The 25,962-nt window shown below is 20.9% G+C and overlaps 1 protein-coding gene across 1 annotated transcript in view; it reads right to left on the reverse strand.

Annotated features, from left to right (window-relative positions):
• Positions 1-25,962, reverse strand: part of LOC134830022 (protein dead ringer) — a 32,608-nt gene that overhangs the window by 2,040 nt on the left and 4,606 nt on the right. Inside the window, exons 3-7 of the mRNA XM_063843368.1 lie at positions 22,772-22,917; positions 22,349-22,638; positions 21,482-21,582; positions 8,869-8,941; positions 3,167-3,350 (exon numbers count right to left, since the gene is read on the reverse strand). Coding sequence (XP_063699438.1) covers positions 3,167-3,350; positions 8,869-8,941; positions 21,482-21,582; positions 22,349-22,638; positions 22,772-22,917 — 794 coding nt within the window. The remainder of the gene's footprint in view (positions 1-3,166; positions 3,351-8,868; positions 8,942-21,481; positions 21,583-22,348; positions 22,639-22,771; positions 22,918-25,962) is intronic.

Raw genomic sequence — 25,962 nt, forward strand, 5'->3', positions numbered from 1 at the left:
GGAGCAAATTCGTGACTGAATTTTGATGCCAAAAATCAAAAAAATATTTTTTTTTTATGAAAGACAGCTGAACCAGAAGGCTTTCGCATAAGAACAATAAATATTAATAATAATAATGTGTGTAATAATAAAAAAAAATTAAACATGTAAAAAAAAAAATACTTCGCTCTCATCATGATGATCGTAAAAAATAAATGCAGCATTTAACGTATCATATCATGCAATCATATTACTTGATGCAAAACATCAGTCATTAAAATGATAGCAGACATGAGTTATAACATGATTTAGACGAAAAAGACGGAGAAACAGAGAAATAAAAATAATAATAATAATAAAGGCTTCGTTCTGATACAGAAAAAGGCGTTTTGTATCGAACAACAGCCATCATTCAATCAAAAAAAAAAAAAAAAAAAAAATATCATATCTCCAGCGCATATTGGGGCTCGAGAGTTGCAATATGACCGCACTCTGCAAAGAAATTGGCAATCAAAATGATTTATAGCTGCAAATCTCAAGCGATACCGCCCATGTGTGGTGCTTTAATTTTATTCATATGTTTATTAATGAACTTTTATGCGCTCGAATATGGTGAATTTTATACTTTTTTATTATTATAACAATAATAATTGCATTTATAAGACATAAAAATTGTTATTGTTTCAGTTTTTTTTGATAGTTTTGTGGATTCGCATGGCGAGGGAAAAGTGTAAAGATGTTAGATACAGTTTAGATTTATGATCGCCAGTGGGTACAAGGTCAATTAATCAGGAGGCCTGAAGGGATGGAGATGGAATTACTTCTTTTCATGTGAGTTTTTATAGATTTTTGTAGAAATATTTTCAGAAAATAATTTTTTCAACTTTTTTAATTTTTTTTCTATTTTTTTTTCATGAAAAATTCGAAATTTTTACTGCATCAAGAGCAACAATAAAAGGACGTAGAAGACAAAAAAAATAAAATAGGCTTCTTAAAGCTTAATTTTTTATCCAATTAATCCAAATCAAGCAAAAAACTTAACGAATTAATTATTTTTTGAGGGTCTATTTATCATTTAAAAAAGGTTCAAAAAATATAATTTGACTTAAATTTAATTAAACTTGTTGAAAATATTTAAAATTAAACTTAATTTAGGGGAAAAAAAATCGGAACGACGATTTTTAATTTTTTAAATGAACTTTGCAATTTTTACTAAAAAATATTAAATTAAATTTTATGTCTTTTGAATCATATTTAAAATTTTTTAAGTTTTTTAAACATTTTTTTAAATAATTAATTTAATGTTAATAATATTTGATAATTAAATTAAAAATATTTCAAAAATTAATAATTTAAGAATTTTAATTCAAAAAAAAAAAAATTAAAAAAATAATAATTTTTAAATAAAAAGTTTAAAATAATTTTTTTATTATTTTTTAATTAAAAAAAATTTATATTAATAAAAAATTTTTATCAAATCCAAAAAGAATTAATTTATAGGTTTTATTTAAGGGCTTCTTTTTAAGCTTATAAATTCATTATTTTTGGATTTCATAAACATTTTTATTAATTTAAAATTTTTTTTAATTAAAAATTATATTAAAATTATTTTAAACTTTTTATTTAAAAATTATTATTATTTTATTTTTAAATATTTTTAAATTATTAATTTTTGAAATATTTTAAATTTAAAAATTAAAATATTTAAACTTCATAAAAAACTCATAGAACAAATTTTCTGGTTATTTATCCACTTTTTATTTACAAAAACCACAAAATTCTTCCATAACTTACTCAACAATTGACCGCACGACGATTATTCGATCAATTTCTATCAATTCCATTTCTTTTACAACACATTCCATCATATACAAACAAAACGAAAAGAAAGAAGAAATGAACTGGGAGTGTATGTAACTTCCACGTATAAACTATTTGTACATAACATTATCATTTATTACTTTTTCTGATAGAATTCTATTCATTTCGTTATTAATGTAATATTGAATGACTATTTAAAAGCCATACGAAAAATAAAATGGAAGAAATTAAGAAATTCCTCGTATTAATTCAATTCCGAGTACTTGAACGATACGAACGGAAAAATGGAGTTTGTTTAATAAATTGTTTAATTAACGTTTTAATACGTTGCCATCGCATCGTCAAAAGTTCAAATTCTTCTTTTTGGCTCGAATGGCGTCTAATTTTTCATCATAAAAGCCAATCATCGATCCAGCCAATCAAACAATAGCGCATCATAATTGGCCATCAATGGGATTAATTGCGGTTAAACGCGCAAAAAAATGTTTACAATGTTTAGATAAATAAATAAAAATTAAATGAAAAAATGTTTAAACGATAATTAAGACAAGCACGGACTTTGTTGTGCACAAGAAAATTATGATAGAAATGAATAATTACATTCCTAGTGGGGGATTGCGGCTTAATATCGCACTGCACTGATAGACCAAGAAAGACATAAAATCATTAAAAATTTTTTTACGTTCGTTGCAAAATGATAGAAAACGGCTATTAAGCGAAAATTGAACGTTGGAACACACAAATAGCGTATCATATCTTCATTTAACACTTTTGCGCGCGCATTTGCCGCGTCTCGTGCAATTATCATCAAGGAATTTCGGAAAAGTGTTCTCATTAATAATGCGGCACAGCAAGAATTATTCCGAAAGCAGGCGGCTTACAACAAAGGCTCATGTTCAATTTTCCACCTTTAACCGCATTTAATGATTAAATCCGTTAAGTATCAAATTATAATCGAATAAAAGGCGACATATATCGTCGGAAATTCGTTTGTTGTATAACTTCATTGCTTTGCCCGTTTTTTTCGCCTCTTGTGCTTATTGTTCGCGATTATTATTGTAATTCATGCAATCCGAAGAAATTAGATTTTCATATTTTTATTGCCTTAATTTTATTATTTTTTATTTGTTATATATTAAAAATGCATTGTTTTGTTTGATGTTTATGTTTTTTTTTGTTTGTGTGTGCGGCTGTTTATTATTACATTCCAACCCACACACAACAACAACAACAACACGAGCAAACACAAAAGCAAAGTGTGTAATAAAAAAGTGCAGCGAAGAAGATGATGAATTAAATATCTCTCTCGTTCTGCCGTGAGCGAAGAGGCAAAGTAAAGGTTAAAAAAATTTTTTCAGATACTTACTGCGTTCGAAGGGTGAATGCTGCGCTAGTGATGCTGCTCGGTAAATGGAGTCCTTTGATGATTTCTTGCCAGAGTTTTTTGTTGATGACGTCGACGAGACCGCCACGTGCGATAACGAGGTTGTACAATTCGTAGAGATCGAGCACGGATTTTGCCATGATCGGTAAGCGGTTGATGGGGGATCCTGGAAAAAAAAATTAAAAAAAAATTAGTTAATTATTTTGCTTTAGATTCCAATTTTTTTTACTAAAATTATTGTTTTTTAAGGAAAATATAAAATTTTAATCGAAATTTATAATTTAATTGAAATAAATAAATAATTAAAATTTATTTATTTTTTTATTAAAAACATTTTTTAAAATTTATAATTGAATTAAAATAAAAGAAAATTATTAATAAATTTGACTAGATTTAATTTTTTTTTACTAATTATTTTTTTTTTTTTTTTTTTTTGAAGGAAAATACGAAATTTTTTATCAATATTTCTGCTTTAATCTAATTAAAAAAAAAATTATTTTTTTATTTTATTACCTAATCTAATTTTTATTAAAAAAATTATTTTTTTGTTTGTAATAATATTTTAATTAAAAAAATTAAAAATAGCTAATTCAAGGTATAATAATTTCAATTAAAAAAAATTTATAAAAATTTATTTAATTAAAAGTTTTTAATTAAAAAAAATTTAATTTTATAGAAATTAAAAAATTAAAAAAATTTTAATACAATATAAGGTTTATTTTATATGCTAATTTTAATTTTTAAATTGAAAATTTTAATAACGATTATTTTTTCAATTAACATTTATTTTTAATTTATTTAAGATTAAAATTTTTTTAAAATTATTAAGAAATTAAAAAATTTAATTTAAATTTAAAAAAAAATAAGGTAATTTATTAAAAATTTTAGGTAAAATTTATTTTTTTTATTTTACTATTTTTTTTTTCAAATATATTTTTAATTATTTATTATAATTAAATATAAATGTAATTTTAAAAGTTTTAATATTTTTCAATTATTTTTTATTTTAATAAAATTATGGAAGAATAAATTAAAATAAATTTATAAATATTCGTACTTTTTCAATAACATTTAAGTATTTATTAAAAATATTTTTAAATTTATATGAAATTTTAATTGAAATTTATGATTAAAATTAAAAAAAATATTAATTAAAATTTAAATTAAAAAAAATTAAATTAAAATAAAAAATTATTAATGAAATAAATTAATAAAAATAAACATTATTTAAATAAATATTAAATAATTTAAAATTAATTAAATTATTAAATATTTTTTATTTTTTTTTAATTTAAAATAATTTTTTATAAAAAAATTATTAAAAAAAATAAAAAAAATTAATTGATTTAATTCAAAATTATTTAATTTAAAAATATTTTTATTAATAAAAAATAATTTTTTAACATTAAATTTCCACTTTTTCATATAAAATTCAAAAATATTTCCCGAACAAAACCTCCTCGATGAAAAAAAAAATCAAATTAATCAACTCAACATTCCTCATATCATGCCATTACCGAGACAAGTGTGAACACTTCTTGGTGGCATTAATAAATTTTGTTTGAAAATCAACAACCAACAACACCAGAAGCAACGTTTTTTTTATTATTAATATTAAAATTCCGCCTTTATTATTTTAATCAACACATGTCACAACACACACGCACCTCGTGGTACACTTAATAATCAATTTATTTCTCCTGCTATAAACACGCGTTCTCCAAATCGAAGAAAAAAAAATAAAAAAAAAATATAAATATCACTTTATGAATGAGAAAGAATTGTTTAGCAGCACAAGAAGGAGAAAAATGAATTTTGACACCACAAATTACATTGTAAATTTATTACTAATTGAAATCATATATATTTCAATTTTATAATTTAATACACATTTCGCGAATGATTCGAATATTATTTACTTTTTACGTACGTGCCACACTCGAACTACGAAGATTATGCAAAAACATGATCGAAAAATAATAAATTTCAAATTAATTGAATCGATTCGTGTTTTTGATGTTTTTATATTGTTTGTGAAGGTAAGTGGTCTGCTGTTTTTATTTTTATTATAAATATCGTAAGAACGTGTTTCGCTCGACAACCTTTGAAATGCAATAAATTTTTGTACGAAAAAGAGTAAAAATTAAAGGGAAACCACTTTTTCGTTGTAAATTTAAATAAAAAAAATTCTATTGACGGAAATAAATAAATAATTATTATTATTTGACCACATTAAACGGGAATCTTTCTAAAAATCCGTGGAATTTATTTAGAATAATAATATTAAAATATGAAACGCGTTTTTTTTTTCTTTATTTTGTATAAATATCCGTCTTTTAAAATTCTAAAATTAAATTTTATTGGGGCAATAAAACGAAATGTTTGATATTAAAGAAATGTGTGTTGTCATCGTCGTCGTCGTCGTTGTCGCACAAACAGTAGTCGCTAGTGGTGGCTTTATTGCACATTCGACTCTTTGTACTCGCATTGTCTGTCACACATTTTGTCGTGTGTAATAAAAAATTTATTTTTCTTGTATATTATGAAAGGAATTTGATGAACAAGCTTAGAAACGTGCGCGATTTGATGATCACTTTCCTGTTCTCGATCATCTCTGTGAGTGCACAAAAGTGACATTTAATGTGCAACAATCGTAAATTTTAACTTTAATTAGAGCACGACAGTTTGTTTTAATATCAATTATTAGTTAAAAGTGTTTTTTTCTTGTCTGGAATCTAATATCATTAATTTGTCATGAATTTTAATTTCTAAAAAAAATATAAAAAAAGTGAAGATGAGACCACATGTCATTTTTTGTGCTACTTAATATTAAAAGTTAATGTTTTTAATGTTGAGTATAAATATTATTGAAGAAAAAAAGTTTAATGATCATTTTATACAAATGGTTTGGTCTTAAAATAATATTAATTAGTCTAGCATTTGACATGAAAATCATTTTTAAATATTTTTGATACACAAGAAAAAAATGTGTCAATATTTTTTTTTTATTTTTAAAAAAAGTCCTTTAATGATTTAATTTTTTTTTATTTTAAAAATTTTTTTAAAGTTAATTAAAAAATAAAAAAAAATAATTAAATAAAAAATTAAAAAAAAAATAAATAAATAATTTTAAAATATTTTTTTTATCAATGAAAAAAAAAAAATAATTAAAAATTAAATTAATAAAAAATCCTAAATTATTAATGTTTAATTAAATTAAGTATTTCAGTGAAAAATTTGTTTTTTTTTTTAATTTAAAAAAATATTTTTGAACAATATAGGACTTAAATTTATACAATAAATGACATTTTTAAAGGATTTTTTTAATATATTTTTAAAATAATTTTTTAGTTAAATTTCTTTAAATTGAGTATTTTTATAAATTTATTATAAAATTTTTAATTTTTAAAATATATGTTTTATTAACATTTATTATTTTAGTTTTATTTGTTAATTTATTAAATAATAAAAAATGTAAATAATTGTTGTTAATTTTTTTTTTTAATATTAAAAAAAAAATTAAAATTAAAATCAAAATTGATAAATTATAATAAATTGACAAAATAAATATTTATAAATAAATAAATAAAATTGAAATTTAATAAATTTTAAAAAATTAAATAAATAATTTCATTTAATTAAATTTAATAAAATTATTAATAAATTTTAATTTAAAAATATTTATTTTCATTTAAAAAAATAAATTTTGTAAAAAAAATAATTAATAAAAAAAAAAATGAATTGTTGTAAAAATATTGAAAAAAAAAATTAAAATTAAAATCAATCAAAATTCATAAATTATAATAAATTGACAAAATACATATTTTTAAATAAATAAAATTAAAATTTAACAAATTTTAAAAAATTAAATAATTTCATTAAAAAAAAATTAGAATTATAATTTTTTAAATTTCAATTTTATTTATTTAAAAATATTTATTTTGTCAATATATTATAATTTATCAACTAATAAATTTAATTATTAAAAAAAATGAATTATTTACACTTTTTAACCCAATCCCCGTCACAAAGTCTCATTTAAATCACAAACATGATTCATTAATGCCTGAAATGTCAAACTAAACACAAGAGGTGACTCACATTTGCCATTGACGACGACGACGCGCGATATGCGAGATGATGCGTTTTTGTTGTAATTTTTACATTTACTCGTAAAATAAAAAAAAATATTAAAAAAACATCTTGATCGATATAAACTTTATATTAACATATGTGAAATATTATTGGAATAAATAATTGCTTGTTGTTTGTTAAAATATCACGCGTCGTCGTCGTCGTATTCGTCGTCCGTTAATTGATTTTTATTTGTATTGCTTCAATGTTCAATATAATAAATATCATACATACATACATATATTTATATATGATGTCATTAAGAAATGAGTCTCAATTTGCATTTCATTGCAAGAAAAAAAAATTAATCGCGTCTCTTTATTTTATTTCATTTTTTATGATTTGACGAGAAGAAAGAAAGAAAGTTGATGATGTTATGTCTAGTTTTTTTCACAATTTTTATAATTTCATCAACATATATTTTTTATAATAATTTATTTATCTGTGGTTTAGATTGATATATTTACCACAATAAATCACATTTAATTATAAAAAATCTAAAAAAAACTCAAACAACGCATAAAATTAAATAAATTCAATTCCATTTATGAAAAATTTATCTAAACCAGGCAAGAGACGGATTGTATACAATTAAATTTCCACACCTCCAATTTATTATTATATACAAATCATTTTATAATTCTTTTTTTTTTCGTATCAAATCATTTCATGTCTGTTATTTCTTCATAAATCCAGCAACAAAACCTGTACGTATCATTATAATTAGCATTTAATTTCCTATATAAAGTTGTACTTGCATGTCAGCTACAAAACTAGATAGATAAATATACACAAAATGTATATTAATCATTAAGTTATAAATTGGTTTTCCTGATTTTTTTTTCTTCATGTTTCACGTATTTATATCATTCCGAATACACGATATAAAAATGATTATTAAACATTTATTAAAACAAATTATATATATTGAGGCAAGTTTATATAACATTGTGCCGCGTGGTGTGTTTATACATTAATTACCTTGTTGATAGATTTTTTCAAAAAAAAAAGTAAAAATATTTATTTATAATTAAAATCGACCGACGTTACGAGTCAAAAAAATATTTTCAAATCAATCAGCACAAGCCAACTAAGCAAAGTGTTTCTAATGTTTATTCACATAATTATTGTTTTAAAAATTGCTAGACAGCGACTCGTCAATTATTGAAAACAAAAAAAAAATCAATCGGAGAAAATTTTTGTGTATCAAAAAAGTGACATTTTAGGAGCAGCCCACACGAAAAAAATTAAATTTTGTATTTAGCGCAAGGTTTTTCTATCATTTATATATGTTATAACATATATAATAATTATCGGAAAAGAATATAAGAAGAAAGTCTACTGAGAACTCATTAACTTCACAGCAAGATTATATATATTTATTTATAAAAATAAAAAAAAATGTAACATATGCTCGGTTGGTTATGTTAAACACACACTTTTGTTACTTTGAGGCATCACAATCGTATGAACGATAATCATTATTTATCCATTATTAACATTAAAATATATAATAATAATAAAAAATAATAAAAGGAGACGGTACTTACCTCTTTTTTGCATAAATTGGAATAAATCATCCAGGAATTCTTTTCGTTTTGGATCGTCATTTATCTCGTAGAGCTGCAAAGAAAGAAGAAAAAAAATTTTTTTTAATGATTAAATTTTACAAAAGACTTCTTGATATCAACAATGCGAAAAAAAAAGTTTTTTTTTTATAAAGAATAAAAAAAAAATAATTTAAAAACGTAACTTTTTGATGATAATATAACATAATAAACACCTTAAAAGTAACTTTATACTTTCCGGCACAATTATTTTTTAACAAAACTTGTACAATATGAATAACTTGTAAACTTAAAATTATAAAGAAAGTTCCGAAGAGTGTTAAACCGAACAAGATGTTGAACGCCTCTGCATCATTATTCGATGTAAATTCAAAAAAAAAAATACAAAAAAACATATGATAATAATTGAGATCATTATCAAGATGTACAAAAAAAAAATATTTAGCATACATTATTTTTTTTTTTTTTAAATAAAATTTGCATTTCTCGTAAAACTTCCAGACAATTTTATTACAAGGCAGTCAGAAACAAAAAATGACGTGAAAATCGATATCAAATTATTAATACTAAATTATGTGAATATTATAATAAAATAAGTCGATAATCCCCTTTTTTCTTGTATTATTATCATACACATCATATATGTTATATATTTATATATGTTAGGTACAAATTCTTTTTATAACACGATTAATTTGTATTTCAAAGTAATTATCGTCAAATTTTTGCCTTTTCTTTCGTCACAAAAATATATATTCAATATACAAGATTATCAATGAGTGTGTAAACATTGTTGTTAATTTTATGTGTTAAAATCGTTGTTGTTGGTAAAAGATTATTATTATTATTATATATTAATGTTTTTAATGTTAATATGAATTCAAGGGATTCCAAGAAATTGCTATTAATTTCTTTCATTTTTATTATCTCCTTTGATTTTTTCTTTTCTTTTATGTTTTCTTGATTGTTTCAATGAATGAATGTAACGATTTCCAACAATTTTTACGAATAAAATGTAGTTTGTATACAAAATGATTAAAATTATTATCGAAATGTTTTTATTTTATTTAATAACTTGACCTTTGCTTTGATAATTATTTTATTAGGTGATAATTATATATGATAGTTTTATCAGTAAAGTTTTAAAAATTTTATTTTATGTATAATAATGTATTTTAAAACAAAACCACAATCGTGGTTTCAACATATTCTACATATATTTCTGCGGGTGGGAACAAAATTTTATATATATATTTAATATTTTGTAAAAAAAACTTCAATTAGACAAGAGTCCTTGAAAAACAAACAAAATGTAACTAATTTAAATTTTTAATGATGATGTTACCGTTTTTGGGCAGCTAATCATCATATATATATGTTTGGTTATTGAAGCTTTTCAAGTACTTCCCATGAATTCAAAAAAAGATGAGTAATGTTCTGAGAGTGGTAATAAAGTTCATTAATTTACATGTTGATTAAATATTATTTTTTAATATTATTAACATGTAAAAAATAATAATAATAATGAATTAATAATATTTTATACATTATATATAACTTATGAGTTTGTATAATATAAAAAAAACGTTAAAAGCTAACAACACTTCAGAAGTCAATAACATCCGTCGTCGTCGTCGTCGCGTTATTTATATTAATAATAAATATAATAAAACTTTTTAATGTTTAAATTTACATAAATAAAGTTTTTTATTATATTTATTATTAATATTAATATATAATATTACAATAATAATTCAAAGCTACTGTTTATTGATTCCTTGTACAATGTTCGTCACATTAAATGCAAAGGAGTGACATGTGGCCCTACCCGGCTTGATACGCTGTGTCATTGCTGCTGCTGATGTGTCATTGTGGTTTAATATAATTTGAATTTCTTTCAATTCAATTGTTGACTCTTCTTTGCTACATGCAATTCATCATATATTTGTATTTGATATTAACATGTGAAATGCTTTAACTTTATTTTATTTCATTTTATGATGATGATAATATACAAAGCAGGAGAGCTACTGTTTATTTTGAACTCCTTGTGTGATGATGATGATTATTATATATTATATTATATTATAATATTGAAGAAATGTGTATAAAAGTAGAAAAAAGTAAACATCTGAGTGCTTTTTTTTGTATATGTTGAGTGAAGGATAGTTTCAGTGTGTCAACATTCACAAGACGACGACTGAGAGATGAAAAAATGAATATTTTATTAATATTATTATTAATATACAAATATTAAAAACTTCATTTTTTAATTAAAATGCATAAAGAGAAAGAATTTTATTTACTTTAACAAGTGCTTGCGATAAGATATCCCTCTTCAGACATTTTTTCAACATCTTTAACTCATCTTTTGATGGGAAAAACTTTCAACAAATTCAACTTTAAACTTATTTTTTTGATTAATATCATTAATTATTAGTTTTATAAAGTTTTTTCATAACGCACGCCACATTTTTTATTCAACCGCATGATAAAAAAAAAATTACCTTGAGGATAGCTAAACACTTGAACAACAACAAAGAGTTAAATAAAAATACAAAAAAAAAGAATAAGATAAAAAAGTTACAATCAATCATCTGAAAAAAACATCATAATGGCAATTAATAATTTAAGCTCACTCGGCACAGTGAGTGTGAATGATGTGTAAAGACATGAAACGAACGAAACGAAAACGATATTAAAATTCTTTAATTTATATATATTTTTTTATGTTCAAATTAATAATTTAATTTTATTACTTTTATGAACTGAAAAATAGCCTTCTTCATCAAAAATGAGCGAAGATTTATATAAAAATGAAATAAAAATCAAAACCATATCAACTCAACACGAGAAATATCATCAATCAAGTTTTCATATATGTGTAGAGTGCCCAGTTTTTTATATTTACGATTAAACATCAAGATTTGCATCTCACATCAATTTTCTAGTACTGACCTCCAATTAAGTGGTTCAACTTTTCTTCAACCGTAATTATATATATGATCATTAATTGATGTTCAATGAGTGTATTCTTCATGCTTTTTAGGCGTTTATACACTTTTTTTTGTATATCTTGGGTTTTCTATCAAAGCAACGGCGTAATTAAGATCATTAATATTTTTGTATATATTTTAATAATAATAAATAATAATAACTAAACTATTCAGACATAAAATTGTTTATTCGTGCCGAATTAAAATACTAAAAAATTCCGAAAAATACAATTAATTTTCATTTCTTGATGTGTTGGTCGGATTTGACGCGCTTTTTACTCTCGAGACGTATGTAAAATCAGCGTTGATTCATGATCATCATGAGCAATATGGCGCCATTACTGGATTTTGTTGGCTGAAGTAACACAAAAGATGTTGGTGACTTTTGAACTTTTTTCTCTCTCTCTTACGTGATTCGAGAAATTAGAAAGGCGAAATTTATTATTTTGTTTTTAATATAGGTTATTATGATTTTTTTTTACTGAAGATGGTAATTAGCTATTTTTTTTTGTATATTAACATTTATATATGTTTCATTATATATTAAAAAAAAATAAAATTATTAAAAAAATTATACTGAAAAGATTTTTTTAATGAAAATTTGTAAAGAAGAAATTTTTGGCGACATTTTATGATTAATTTAAAAAATTGCTAAAATACAAAAAGTTATACTTTTTGACTTTCCTGAAGTAATTATAGATTTAAAATTTTATGTTTTATTTTTAAAAAAATATAAAAATTAATAAAATCATTATTAAATTATTTAAAAAATATATTTATAAATTTAAAAAAAAATATTTAAAAATATATAATTTGAAAACACATGAAAAATTACTTATTTTCTGATTGATATCTTGATATTTAATTTTTTTTAATAATGTTAATAACATAATAATTTTTTGAATTTTTTTCTAAAATAATATAATATTATATAATATTAAAAATTTTTTAAATTTAAAAAAAAATAAAATAATAAAATTAATTATTTTTTTAAATATTATTGTTATTAATTTTTATTTTTTTTAAATTTTTCTTTATTAAATAATTATATATTTCAAAATAAATTTATCACAAATTTATTTAAATAGTTATAGTCCTTTGAAAAATTATGTTAAAAATAATTAATAAAATAATAAAATAAAATAAAATAATTTATATAAAAATAATTTAAATAATAAATATTATAAATATTTATCATTTATAATAATTAATAAATATTTAATAATTTATTATAAACCTAAATTAATAAAAATTAAATTATAAATACTTTTATTAATTTAAAAAAATTATTTACAATTTTTTAAAATTATTTTTTTGTGATTTTTGAATTATTAAGACTGGAAAAAAATAATACATAATATATTATAATAAATAATAAAATATTTAACACATTGTTAATATTTTTTAAAAAAACTGCCCTAAAAAATATATTTCCAATTGAAAAAAAAATCAAAGGTAAAAATCCGATAACCTTTGCCCTTTTCCGAACCACTTGAAAAATTTTTCAAACAAAAAAAATCTTAACCTAACCTAATAATAATATAATAAACATAACAAAACAAACAACAACGTGCGACACAATAGAAAACAACACACATAGAGTTGTAAAGTTCATCCCCCTTGTTACTCGTCGTCGTCACACATATTTTTCCTAATCTTCCTATTGTTATAAAATTACCGGTATAAATAATGCGTGCCCATCATAATCATTTAAACTTAACTTATAAACATATACTCAACATATATAACATAATAAAAATATAATAATAATAATAAATGAGAATGGCACAATAATCAACAATAACCGCATGAATAGTGGTAACAACGCACGAAAAAAAATGATACTGTTGGCAATATTATTGTGAAATGATGATGATATTTAATGTGTGAAAAATTATAACATTTACACGCTTCGTCACCCAGTAACAATAAATAAAAATAGTGGATTTTTTTTTATTCGGAATTAGAGATAAATATGTGAAATTATTTGTACATTTTTTTTCAAGGAGAAAAGAAATTTGTTTAACAAAGAAAAAAAAAAGAAAATCTTGCAAAAAAAAAAATAATAATAAGAAGTTGGGTTAACAAAATGAATACGAACATAAAATAATAAAGGATTAAAAACAAGTTTTAACAAGAAAAAACATTAAATTTGGGATAATTATTTCCAAAAATGGAATTTCTTGATTTTCTGGATTACTTAAAAAAAAAAAATTTTTTAGACGAGAACTTTGCTAATAAAATTTTAATTTTAACGATCGAATTTCGATTAAAATCAATATTAATGATATATATAAGTATAAAAAAATTTTATTATTAATCCAGTTTTTTGATATTTTTACATTTTATTAATAAATAATCATAAAATAACGACTTTTATACGATCATCGCGCTAGATTATTCATAAAAAGATGCATCCGAACGATATCTCGTAAACATTTAATATTAAAAAGTTGTTTTTTCCTGTCATAATTGCAATTATATATCATTGACTAGTAGCGCTAAATAATAAAATCCGCAACATTGTTTTTTAACGAGAAACGTTTACAACAAAAAAATGTTGTTGATAGAATTGGACACCAAGAGTTTTAACAAGATTTCTTGAATGGATGAATGAAGAAGAGAGAAAAAAGGCCGAAACCGGCAAAATATATGGACCACATGATATTTTCTCAAAATTTCATTCATTAAAAAAGTTACAAAAACATGACACACACAAACTTCTCTTTAAAAAAAATTAATATTAAATACGAAGGTCGGAAAAAATAAAAAAAAAAGATTTATAAAAAGGACATGTGCTTCAATATATATTGAAATTTTAATAGAAATCGATAAATAACAACTTTTATGACAAATCCTTAATATATTTTTTTTAAATATATTTTTACTGGGCATCTGGTTTCTTTCTATCGAAAATTTCAAAACGACTTTGCATAAATAGTCCTTAAGATATTATATTTAATATAAATGTATATTTTGGGAAAAATAAAGTAAACATGCAATAAAATCGGCGCCGAATATCCTTTGCCTTGATCTGTTTTTAATGTCGTTCAATATATCACGAAACGAAACTTTTCAGCTGTTCAAGAAAAAAATTAATTTTAAATGACAGAAAATTACCTCATGCAGTTGATTGTCGACTGGCAACATTTTTATATATATTTTATTTTTTTTTTTTCGTTTTTGATAAAACACAAACTTAATCGAAAGATTTCAACACTGCTTGAATTTTTTAATACACTTGTTCTTGTTACTCAATGTTTATCTTTTTTATATGAAAATTGTTTATTAGCTGTCACGCTTAGAACACGATTAATTCATTCCGTTAAATTTTTTTAATGTTAATTTTATTATAACATTTTTTTTTTGATATAAAAATAAATAAAATATTTATCACCACATGCACTGTGTGAAGGATACTCTTGTACTGACAACTGATTAACTGACAGAGAAACGAAAAATTATATTCTCGAAAATGTGTAAAATAATAAAATATTGTACAAATATTGTTTAGAGCCACTATCTATAGCAGGCTGTGTAGACAGAGGAATGTTTTGTAGATAATGGGTGTGAGAGTGTGTGTAGAGCTAAATGACACAAAATGTTTATTAATCTTTATTTCTCTGTTCTTTTCTAACAGTAACAACTATCTGAAGGCGTAGATGCAAAATAATAATAAAATTTTTATCTTTGTAGTTGTGAGAGATTTTTGTGTTTTTGTATATATTTATAAAATTTTTATATATGATAAAAACGATAAAGTGTGTAAATATAATTAAAATTGTACTTTTATTGTTTAATTTTGATTTTTCGATGAAATTATAGGAGAGCACTTTTCCGATTAAAATTTTAATTATTTGATTTTTTTATATAAATATTTATATATGTTATGATTAATTTTTATATAAAAGTATATTTTATAGTTTAATAATAAAAACACATGTTTCAATGAAACTTTAATATTTAATAAATTAAATAAATTAAAAATAAATTAAATTTAATAAAAAAAAAATTGTAAATAATAAATAAATAATTTTTTTTAATAAGTTATATTTTAATATTTAATAATATTAAAAAATACATGTTTTAGTAAAATAAAATAAATTGAATTAAACTTTAATATTTAAAATATTTTTGATAAAAAAAATATTTTTTTAAATTCTTATTTTTGCTAAAAAATATATTTTTTTCATTTTTTTTTTCTTTATTATTTTTATTATTATTTTTCATTATTATAAAGTTTTATTTTATCATATAAAAAAAATATAAAATTAGTATAATAATATATCAAATATTTTATTATTGAAAATATTAATAAATAAAATAATTATTAATAATAAATAAATATTTATTATTAAATTTATTATTAAAATAATTATTTATTATAATTTCATGTTTAAACAAAATTTTAATATTTAATAAGTTTGCAAGAAGAAAAATCTTTTTTTCAAAAATAAATCTTTTTTTATTTACGAAAAAGAAAATAAAATAAAATTTATTTTTAATATTTTTCATCAAGTTTTACTTTATTATTTAATAATTGAAAACGCATGTTTATATAAATTTTCATAAAATCATGTTTAAACTTAATTTCGATATTTTATCAATTTCAAGATATTTTTTTTCGAAAAATAATAAATAAAATTATTATAATAATATATTAAATATTTTGAAATTGAAAATATTTTTAAATAAAAAAATTATTAATAATAAATAAATATTTATTATTAAATTTATTATTAAAAAATTATTTATTATAATTATTATAAAATAATTAATATTTATTATTATTAAATATTAAATTAAATTAATTAAATATTAATAAAATACATTTCAAACATAATTTTGATATTTTATAATAAATTTTCCAGAAAAAAAATATTTTTCAAAAAATAACTCTTTTTTTACAAGAAAAATTAAAAATTATTTTTATTATTATTTTTGGTTGTACAAGATGACGAAATAATAATAAAATAATAATTTATTACCTGCAAAGTCTTCCTTCTTAAAATTAAAAATTTCCCATTGTTATTGCAGCAGCAAAAAAAAAATTAACAAAATATCCTTCGCATTGTTGAAACAATTTAAATATGTTGTAAATCTTTTTATTATTCTTAAATATCTCCTTGAATCTATCATCCTTAATATATTAAAATATTCCAAAAAAAGCACAAATCTATCACCGACCGAAAATACACAACAAAAAAGGAAAAAAATAAAAATTGGTAATTTCAATATAAATTCAATGTGGTCTGTATCTGTTTTTTGTTTTGTTTGTACTTTTTTTCCAAACTTCCAAGAATTTTATGTTTAAAAGTTGCATTGCAGTCATAAAAATTAACACTCCTCTCCGTATACATATTTATGCATATAGCAATATAATTATGTGCATTTTTACCCTCGATTGCAGTAAAAACTTGTGTAAGTACAGGGAACGGACATGACTCACACAAGTTATACCATTCTACGGTCATTATAATATTCATTTATAAATTAAAAAAAAGAAAGAAAGAAAAAATAATAAAATAAAACAAAAAGAAAACGAAATCTACTTTAAAAGATTATAATTTGTTTTCATTTTTTCGATTGGTGGTAACTTAGGCCACTTTTGCAGGTATAAAAAATTTTTTATAATATTTATTTTTTTTTGTTTTTATATTCATATAGATCCTATATACAGGAGCAGGCAGAAAAATGCATCGCATATGAATAAATCTAAATAAAATTAAAAATAAACTTCTTTTATGATGGGGTGGCAAATGATAGATATCCCATTAATGAAGATTTAAAAAAAAAACAAAATGGCCGAATCCCTTAATTTTTGGTATGATAAACATTAAAACAAAGTTCTCTGAAAAAAATAAAATTAAATGACAAAATTGAAGATTATACATCGTATACAACATGTTAATGTATATAATATATATAATGCCACTCTATAATAAAAATATATATTTTAAGACGTCTTATAATGATTTATTTAAATTTAAATATTTCTTTTGTACAATTTTTTTAAATTTTGAATGGCAGCAGCAATGATATTGTCACGTAAATAAAACATTCATGAATGACAATTGAGATGAGATGTTGATGACTTATTGATAATAAGTCACATTTTTAACATTATTATACATTTGAATATAAAAAATGTATAAAAATTAAAATATATATGATGGATGTTACAAATTTATTTAAATGTGGTCCATTTTTTATTATTAACATTATAATTATATATGAATTTATATTCATTTATACTGAAAAAGTATAGAAAATTTATTTTTAATTGTAATTCAAATATAAATGTTTCAAAAATAAAATTTTCTCACTAAATTGAATTGCCATTTATTTAGCGCGTCATCATATTGTGCCGTTCTCACGCATCAATTTTAGTTTAATTTATATATTTACTGTAAAATTGTGCACAAAATTTTAATTAACCGCAACATTAACAAATAAATAATGATCATATATATGATGATAATTAAAATTATTTTTGCGTTTATTTTATTTTATAGAAAAAAAGCTAGGGGGATGGACTTAATTAAGATTTGTAACGGTTTTTGTCTAAAATTTTGTAATGATTAAGACATTATTTTAGATATATATTAATGGTCCACTCTCGTTTTTCATCATGTCATCACTCACGAGACTATTTTCAGATGTCTTTATTTGGAAAGTTGTAAAGCGGAGAGATCTTCATTAATAAAACGGAATAAAATAAAACATGAATGATGAATAGAAAAATGTTTTATTTCATATTACAACAACAACAACAAAGAAAGATGTTAAATTTACGTTAAGGCGACGCGATGAAATTTAACACTTATTTTATTGTTTGTTGTAAAATTGTGACGACGACGTGTCGTCCGTGTGAATATCTTGCCTTACATTGAAACATTAATAATAATATATATATTATTAAGTTTTGTATTATTTCTTATTATTATTATTTATTATTAAACATGAAACACGAAATGGAACGAAATGAATGAAATTCGTTCACAATTCTATATAAAAGTCTTTAAATCAATAATCATGAATGAAACATCTCTCGCGCAAACCAACATGTAAAACATGTATAATGATGAAAAATGATTAGCATTATATTATTTTTGCTTTTATAGTTCACTTCATTCATAATTGTTTTGTAAAAAAAAACTCTTTTTTTTATTTATAAATAATTTTACACTTTATATTTTTAATGTTTGATACGTGAGAAATAATCTTGTGGCTTTAATATTTAAATAATAATAATAATAATTTATTTTTCAGACTTAAGAGCAATTGTTGTAAATATATTAAGTTATACATAAAATTTTAATTAAAAAAATCTCCAATTACGAAAAAAATAAAATTAAATGCCGTCCGTCTATGTTCCACAAAATGCATTTTCAAGAGCATACCAAATATGTATATTTTCAAGGTTACCCAAAATAAATGCATATGCGTTGAAAATGCATGTATATGTTCTTAGACATAAATAAAATAAAAATAATAAAACAAAAATTGTGTCTATGCCTTAATGCATGGAACGATGATAGAAAGAAAGCGATAGCGTTGGTCCTCTGCTTTTTTTCGGCAGTAAAGTTAAAAATAAATCCAGACGTCGATGCGATAATATTATGATCATGAGAAATCTGATATACCATGTCTCTGCATGAAATTCCTTTTTTTTTGATGATAAGAATTAGCAGATTTTTTTTAAATATTTAAAAAAATTGAATTTTTAAAATATTATTTGAAACAAAATTTTTGTAACAAATGAGGAGCTATTTAAAAAAAATAACATATTATTAATATTTTTATATTTTAAAAAAATAAAAAATAAAAAAATAAAAAAAAAATAATTTTATAAAAAAAATAAAATAAAAATATAATTTAAAAAATTAATTTTAAAATTTTATAAAAAAATTTAAAAATTTATTAAATAAAAATATAAAAAATAAAATTTATTATTTAAAAAAAATTTAAATTTAATTTTTATTTTATTTTAAAATTTAATTTTTTTAAAATTAAAAAATTTAATTAATAAAATTTAAAAAAATTATTAAATAAAAATATTAAATTAAATTAAATTTATATTAATAAAAAAAAATTATTAATTTTTTTTATTTAATTTTTAATTTAATTTTTTAAAATTAATTTTTAAATTTTTTAAATAAAAATATTAAAATTTATTTTAAATAAAATTAAAATTATTTTTTTTAATTCTAAAAATTAAAAAAAAAATCCAAAAAAATAAAAAGTTGTATTACTGAAAAAATATATATAATTTATAATAAAAATTAATGACAAATGTCAAAAATTTTTTCCTCACTTCTGAAAAATAATATCAATAATAATAAGGAAATGTGCATTATTTTAATTAATGAAGAAAAAAAATATAAAAACATCCAAACGCGTCGTTCGAACAGTATTAAATGCAATATAAAAGTAGAGTGATGTTAGTAATTTGATATAAATATGTTGTTCCTTCTATCCATTTATCCATAAGTATATATATGAAATTTCGAAAAGACCACGTGTGTCGATAAAATAAAGTAAGGGGAAAATTTAATGTAAAAATTTTATAAAAATAACTCTAAAACTAGTTTAAAGTCCATGGATGGAGTGTGTTGTGAACATAATTATTCAATATTATTTTAATGTTACTAACATAATTAAAAATCGTCGATTTTTCGTTAGAAAAAAAAAGTTTCCCTCGTTTTTGTCGAATGTACGGCAAGCAGAGGAAATAATTTTCTTGTACAAGTTAATTCAATTCTTAATTGATTTAAAGAAAAATATTATTATTATTATGTGTGTTATAGATGTATATGTTGTGAAAACGTATGTTATATATGTTAATCCGTAAAATTGTTGTGAAAAACTGATTTTTATTTCCCGTTACAATAAGAAAATATTTACTCTCCGATTCATTTCCAATCCATTTTCATTCACAAAATAATGTTTCCATATATTATTATTGAACAATTGTAATAATAATATAAATAACATAACATTATATATATTATTATTTAGATACTCACAGTTAGTAATTCAAGTCGAGAAAATTTATTACAACAGATGATGAACAAATTTTGAACTGAAAATTATTTAATTGACGACTTGGATCACCTCTACTGTTTTTTAAATATATATTTCTATATGTTTAAACATATATAATAATATAAAATAATATAATTTATTCATGTTTTTGTTTAAATTCGCTCACAAAAGCGTTCATGGGAAAGAATTTTGATAAAAAATAATAATTTATACTCGTATATGTTAATAAATTGGCAATTAGTAAGACGGTCGTAAGTCGCACGAAGTATATAATAACAAGATTGAGTATTGATTGTATTTAATTCAACGATTCATGAACATATTTCGCATTGAAAAACACTTCAAGGAAGCCGTTAAAGTTCAATTGAAAAAAAAAACTTTATAAAAGAAGAAGAAAACTACTCTTTTTTATAAAAAAAAAATGTATATTAAAATAAAATCGATTGCTAATTAAATTAGGGACAACGTACGAAATACCGCAATATTTTTTACTTTATAAGAAATGTCTGGGAAAATCACGCAAAAAAAAAAGATAATAAAATCACACTTACTTGTCGGACTTGCTTGAACTGCTCTTCAAAGCTCCAGCCGTTGTTCTGTTGCGATGAATTAGAGCCTTCGCTCGATGCGGATGAATTTGATGCCGGATTGCCTGGAATTTTCCATAAATTTATGAATTAGAATTTTTTTGCAAGCTGATGTTAATAAGTGAAGAATGGGAATTGGACAAAAAATTAAAAGGAAAGGTAAGAAAGAAAGAATTTTTATCGCGGAGGAGCTAATTAACCTATTAATTGTGCTTGGAGATTGGATTTCGCGCGTTTTTAAAATATTTTTGAATGGAATTTCGATTTATTTTAAAATGTAAAAAAAATAGTTTTTAATTTTTTTTTATTTGAATAATTTTTATTCATTTAACGTGAAAACTTTAATAAATCGAGAAATATTTTTTTTTATAAATTGTAGAATTTTCAGAATTTATTAAAATTTTTAAATAATTTTTTGTACAAAACAGTTTAAAAAAAATTTAAAAATTAAAAAAAAATTAAAATTAATTAAATTTGGATTTTGTAAGATAAAAAGGAAATATTATCATTGAAAATTAAATTTTAATTTTTAATTTAAAATTATAAATAATTAATAATAATAATTAAAATTAAATTTTAATTTTAAATAAAAAAATTTATTATTATTATAAATTTTTTAAATATTTTTTACTAAGTTTACCTAATTAATTTTAATTAAAATTTATATTTTTGTAAAAAAAAAATTTTAAAACAAATTTTTAGTTTTTTTTTTAATTTAAAAAATTTTAATTTTTTTTTTTAATTTAAAAAACTTTTAATTTTTGGTCAAAATCAATTTCTAAGCTTTTTACTCGAAATTTTAACTAAAAACTGTCAAAATAATTAACTCACCATCTTTATTTCCGGAAGTGGGCGACTGGAAGGCAAACCCATTCGGAGTATGTGCCATATTTTGTGCGAAATTGGCGGCATTCATAGCCCCATAATTGGCAGCAGCTGCCGCATGCAACGACGAAAAGTCCGGATCCATTAAACCGACTTTCATATCACGCACTTGCATCTTCAGTTTCTCCAAGACGTCGCTGTGTGGCAAATTTTGCAAGTGTTGCGCACTCATTCCGAGCGCTGTCAAATTATTTAGCAAGTTTAGTGGGTGATTTTGTGCAAACGGTGATGGATGACTAGAAAAAAAAGATAAAAATTAAACTTTTTTGACAAAAGTAATAATAATTGCTTTACAACAATCTTTAACACATGTGCAATAAATCAAAAATTTTATTAAAGTGCACTTTATTATATTGATCTTCGTGTTACCTCATATCTGAAATATGTTCTGGACTTCTGCCAAAATCCATTCCCGTTGTCAATGTATTGCTAGGATTTACATTAACGCCTTCGTCACTCGAGTCGCAGTCCCGGATTTCTTCTTCTTCGCGGTCCGAGTGTTCGTCTGTGTGTGACTGCAAAAGAAAAAAAATTACAATGTAAGTAAAAAATAATTTCGCATAAGGTTCAACAAGGTTTGAGGCTCTTTTAGCTAAAAAAAAAACATAAAATTAAATCTTTGTTTCTATTAAATAGACATTCGTTAACCACAACTTATCATTATTTTATTTTTTTTACAATTTTTCATCGTATTTCAAAGACAAAAATACTGCCTTTCAACCTTTTTATCTCTTTTTTCTTTGCGTTAAACGCTCATAAATACACAAAACACGAAAAACATCTTTGGCACATAATAAAAATAATAATTTGATTCATATTTATAAGTGAAAAGAAACGAAAAAAATGTTACACAAAAAAAATATAACATAGAGAAAAAATGATTAATATGATAAAGACATCGTGTTTTTCATTTTTGTGTCATCAATTAATCAAAGTTGAAATAATTTAATTTTTTTCTTCAACATTTTATATACAATAGACTCATCATTATTTTAATTTTAACACTTTTGTATTATTATTTTTTTTTTACTTTTCATTCATTTTCGACCCACATAAATTATATACAATTATTAAACATTTTTTTTTAAATTTGTAAAAATTTAGAATATTCATAAATTAAAATCAATTTAGTAATCAAACACCTTGCCCCTGTTTTAATATATATATTTTTTTTATAAATAAATGATTGTGCAAGAACATGATGATTGATAAATTTAAAGAAAAACAAAACATTTACAGCTACCAGTTAACAACATAATTGTATATTATCACGAATCATTTTTTAAAAAACTGACGAAATTTTTGGCTAAATTATGATGATGATGATTTATGTTCTTTCTCAGGCAATTATTTTTATATTGTTATTATAAACTATTTTTTTTATTAATATTATTTATTTTTTTTATTTTATATTTTTTATATTTTTAATATATTTTAATAAAATATAATATAATATATATATATAATATATATATATAATAAAAATAATTTATAATATATATATAAAATATTATTATATATTTATAATATAAAAATATATTTATATATATTTATATATATAAAAATATATTTATATATATTTTATATTTTATTTTTTTTATCTTTTTAAATTACACAAAATAGTCTTTATTTTTTAATTTTTTAAAATTAATTTTGAATTTTTTTAATTTTTATTTCGTAAAAAATTTGAGGTTTAAAAAAAAAATAAAGACTTTTTAGTATAATATATTTTAATATTATTTATAAACTAAACATATATGTTATATATTTTTTATCCGCATTATTATTATTTTTTATTATATTAAATATTAAAAAAAATATATTAAACATTTTTTCTACTACTTAATAAGCAAGTAACGTCAACGTGTCTTATGATTATTATTTGGCTTCCCAACTTTTGCGACTTCAAAATTTATTCATATTTTTCTATAAAAATTTACCTTTAATTTATATGATTTCAAGACATTCAATATTTTTCGTTCGATAATATGAGTTTCTTATCATTATTATGGAATTTTGTGTTTTAAAAGGAAACATTGTAGGTATTAGGCACTAATTGAATGATGAATGCCTTACGAGGAAAGGAAAAAAAGAAAGCGTGATTTATAATATATTATTACAGATATCGGTAAAATGGCATTGTCTAAGGCGCATTGCAAGACATTAACTTTGGTATAAAGGTACTTAGAAAGGAAAAAAATGCACGTAAGAAACATGATATTATTTCGTGTATTAAGTGCGCTGCAAAACCGAACAACATTACAATATTAAAACATAAATTTAATGTTGGAAATATTAATGTAGACATGTGTCAAAAGGGCAAATATTCACGCAAAACCCAATGGATTATTATATTTATGAATATTTTTGTTGTGATTCTTTCTTTAACTAACTAACTTTAACTAGATTTTTGTATTATTATTATTTTAAATATTAAAAATAGAAACTACTTGTTTCGATATTTTGTTTGAAAATTTTATTTGATTCAAAATTCCGATTAAACACTTTGACAGTTACACGTCATTTGATTGATTTGTTTCATTTTTATTATTATTTATATTTTATTGTATCAAAAGACGTGTTTTATAAAAGGTAATAAATGTGACATTCTTGATTTATTTCTGATTTTGATTCGTGATAAATTGATCGTGTGCTGAGCTGTACGTGCGTAATACTAAAGACATAATAAGCAATTTAAAGTTTACCATTATAGAGGAGTAACAGGAAATAAAAAACTGGATTATTATAATAATAATGTTAATAATAAACAAGAACAAAATTTATTTATTATTTATAAATAATTGATAATATGCAAGAGATATCGTCGCGTCACAGCAGGCATGACACGACACTTTTAATTGAAGAACATTAATCAGAAGCTTCGGATTGTATGAAAGTATGCAAAAGTATAATTTCTTTGTTTATTATTATTTTATTTTTTTTTAAACTTATTTTATATATTTTTGTGAATTTTTTGTTTATTAAATATTTTTTTTTATTTTATAATAACTTTAATAATTAAAATAATAATAATTTAATTTAATAATTAAAATATTTTAAAAAATTCAAACCAAGCAATTAATTTAAAAAAATATTATTTTAGTGTAATTAAGTTTTTTTTTAATTATTAGTCTCAAAAATATAAGTTTTTGTTGTTTAAAAATTTTAAAGAATTTTTTTTTTTAATTTCCTATATTTAAAATAATTTTCTTATTTTAATAAAGTAATAAAAAAGAAATAATTTAAAAAAATATATAATTTAAATTTTTTAGTCCAAAAAATACAAATTTTTTAGTTGAAGAATTTTTTATAATTTTTTTAATATTTTTTTAAAGTTTTAATTAATTTTCTTAATATTATATTTTTTTTAAAATTAAATTTAAATTTATTATTTATCTTAATTTTGTTAAATATTTATAAGTTTAAAAAAATATTTTTTTATTTAAATATTTAAAAAAAATATTAATATTAAATATTAAAAAATATTTTTCAGTTAGTTTGTTTTAGCCAAAAATAGAGTAAAAAATTCCAAAACAAACAAAAAAAGTTAATTTAATTAT

The sequence above is a fragment of the Culicoides brevitarsis genome, chromosome 2 (assembly GCF_036172545.1).
Source record: "Culicoides brevitarsis isolate CSIRO-B50_1 chromosome 2, AGI_CSIRO_Cbre_v1, whole genome shotgun sequence".
Lineage (NCBI taxonomy): Eukaryota > Metazoa > Arthropoda > Insecta > Diptera > Ceratopogonidae > Culicoides > Culicoides brevitarsis.